The following is a 3,296-nucleotide window of genomic DNA, read 5'->3' as shown; positions in this document are numbered from 1 at the left end:
TTAAACGAATTATTTCTTTTTTATATATATATATATATATACACATATATATATATACATACATCATATATACACATACACACATACACACATATATTCATTGGTCCCTAAGGGATTGCGTATGGGGGCATGATTCGTTCTTGGAGGATCGCATATTCCCCCATGAAGCGAAAGTCGGGCGCCATCTAGCGGAATCGACGCATACACGATCAACGACACATCGTTTTGAAAAGTGAACGCGGTTGCACGCTTTCGGCTGCGCGCACCTACTTGGCGACTTGGGGATCAAACATAGCCGTAATTGCTGATCCTCCAAGTACGAGCACAGCGAGGTGGCAGGCACAGTCGTCACTACTGGTAAAAAAAGTTCAAAACCATAGTGAATGGTACATAAAAAGGAAACGCAAACCAGTTCGAACCGAGTCGAAAGAACGAAACGGAAAAAAGAGAGAAACGGAAATATAATAACGTGTAATATATTCTGTACGTATATGTAGATCGATCTCGAACACACTAACAGATCTCTCGAAGGCAGTGAACACTGAACCTATACAAGCCACGTGTACAAGAGACTGAATAATGGAAACGTAGAAAAATTAACATAGAGAAAATAAAAAGTTAACAAAAGAGAAATTAGAGAACGAATGGTGTCTCGAATAGAAAGATTTGTGCGCGACAACACTCCGACGCAATGCCGAATAATTCTGTCTCTCTTTTCGTTCGGATTTTTCTCACTCGCTGCTCGAGCAGCGAGGCGACATCTCTCGTCGTGCCATTTTTCTTTCTCCTCGCGCATGTGCGCACAAGTTTTAAACGCGTCAACGACTTTTCTCTTTTTTTCTGCCTTCTATTTTTCTTCTTCCTTTCGATAGGGTACTCTTCTTCTTTCTTTGTCTAGACACTGATTCGTTCCACGTTCGCGACTATAATTCATTAGATATGATTTCTTTTGTAGACGTTCGAACCGCGAAATATTTGACGTCGATTGGAAGAGATATTTTTACATTTATTAGTATTATCGTGCTTTTGCGACGAGATTCTTTCCGGTTTTTGGCGTGAACTACGAATGGATACGGACAAATCGATTTTTCAAAACAGGGTTTTCTGTCGTGTTCTGGTATATGAGATATACTTTCGGTGGGTTAGATAGTACGGATCGGTTAAAGACAGACACAGGGCATTGGTATAACAAGGTTATTGGCACATTGTAGACAGGTGATAACAGACGTAGACAAGGGACAAGGGAAGGATTGGTCATACGGGTTCTTCGTATCATATCATGTATCATAAAGCTGTGTGTTGATTTCGGTTCCGATTTCGTAATCATTGCCGATCCGTCGGAATTCCGAACAAAAAAATATAAACATTGACGTGAACACGTTCTTTTCCTTTTTTTTCTTTTCTTTTTTTATCCATTTCTCGTTCATCGTCGTGTTCTCTCTTATACTTTTATTTTACGATTATGTATCTCTTCTACACATATCGCAATATATATATATGATGTAAATATATATCATCTGATGAACTCGTAAACGACGGAAAGGAACAATTGAACAAAAAAATGGAACGCAAGAATATATATGGTCTTGACGCAAGAGGCGCGTAATAAAGATTTCAGCGTTCGTGTATAAAAATGCTAGGGCGAGGGGGGTGGGAGGACAAAAAGTCACTAGAGACAATTTCAACAAGGGATATACGAAATACAACGTACATAAAAAAGTGCAAGCCTGGCAACACAAAAAACAACACAAGACCAGACAGGATTATATATATATCGTTACGTAAAAAAGTACACGATTCTCAAACATACTATTACTTGGTTTATGGCCGTTTACGGTATGTATATATATATATCACAGGGTGATCGTATATATATATATAGTAAATATATAGTAGCTAAAACTCAGCGCTAACGGGACAAGAAGACAATACATAAATAACAGAACAACAGAGAAAGAACGGGGGGGGGGAGAGAGCGAGAGAGATCGAGAGAGAGCAAGAGAGAGAGAGAGAGAGATGGCGGACAACGGCGGGGTATAGAGACAACGATCATCTGACGACATATCACAGATAACACAGAGACAATTCGATACGATTGTACTTTTATAATGTAGGTGTGAAGAGACAGCAGCTTGACCCTCTGGCTGTGGCTTCATTCGCCATCACCACACGATATACATAATGTATCTCGATCGATAATCAACGCGAATTCTCGACGTCTATTGCTGTATTGATAAAATAGGTCCGTTTTGTTACCGACAGGCGCACGCAAATTAAAGGCGTGAGACAAATGCGATTTAGGTTTTGAATTTTGGTGTCGTTATTAGGGGCTAAAATCAATCGTTAAAGCGACCCGATGGAAATTTCGTTCGATTATCGAATATTTGAACTGCATGCATCGTACAAAGGTGAAATAACGAACCGTGGACTGGTGAACTTCAGCGAAATTTGTTTTTAGGGCGAATAGTAAGCGACAGCCATTTGGTCGAAATGATGATAGAGATACATAGAGGTAGATAGAGAGGTAGGTACAGGAAGAGAAAGTCAGAGCGAGAAAGAGAGAGAAAGAGAGAGAGAGAGAGGCAGCGGTTAAAAAGAAGGTGGAGAGGGTTCGAGAGAACGGACAAATGAGTCGAATAAGCGAAGTATGATTAAACATTGGCAAACGTAACGGGGTAAGGTAACCAAATCGATAACAGGCTGAACCAGGGACAATCGAACGGAAGAAACACATAGAACGAGCGAGAAAAAGATTGAAAGAGACAGGAACAAATAGAAAGAGACAAAAGAAACAAACTGAAAACAGAGACAGAAAGAGAGATATATAGAGAGAAAGATGAGAAAGGCAGGCTAAGGGTATGAACATACGTATACATATATAGATAGATAGATTACATATAATGGGACATACGAAAAAACATGTAAGATGAATGTTACGAGCGAAACGAGCAAATAGATGGTACTTTTTTTTGCTTTCTTTTTTTTTTTCATAAACAAAAAAAAGGTTTTTTTGGATTAATGAGAACGATTAGCGAGAGAGCTTGAGCTGCAACTTACCGCGGTGTAAAGGAACTCCAGAACGTACTACGTGTGGGAAAAAACCAACGAGAAGAAAGGGCGTTACCACGGTCACAGAACCCGCGTTTGCGGGCAAAAAACGGACGCGCGTACGCAGCATTGCGCGAGCAATCGTCTTTTTTTTATAGCATAAATCATTTTTCGAACTTCACCCTCGTGTGATATTCATTTGAAAAAATTTCGTCCACCGCGAGTTTGTTATGAAATTTGATCTCCCT

The 3,296-nt window shown here is 39.8% G+C and overlaps 1 protein-coding gene across 1 annotated transcript in view; it reads right to left on the bottom strand.

Annotated features, from left to right (window-relative positions):
* LOC108571478 (teneurin-a) overlaps positions 1-3,296 on the bottom strand; it is a 48,027-nt gene that overhangs the window by 11,907 nt on the left and 32,824 nt on the right. The window contains exon 9 of the mRNA XM_017933534.1: positions 3,058-3,084. Within this exon, the coding sequence (XP_017789023.1) occupies positions 3,058-3,084 (27 nt within the window). The remainder of the gene's footprint in view (positions 1-3,057; positions 3,085-3,296) is intronic.

The sequence above is a fragment of the Habropoda laboriosa genome, unplaced genomic scaffold (genome assembly GCF_001263275.1).
Source record: "Habropoda laboriosa isolate 0110345459 unplaced genomic scaffold, ASM126327v1 scaffold40, whole genome shotgun sequence".
In the NCBI taxonomy this organism is placed as follows: Eukaryota; Metazoa; Arthropoda; class Insecta; order Hymenoptera; family Apidae; genus Habropoda; species Habropoda laboriosa.
The sequence above is the reverse complement of the archived record's forward strand: the minus strand, read 5'-3'. Positions and strand labels throughout refer to the sequence as shown.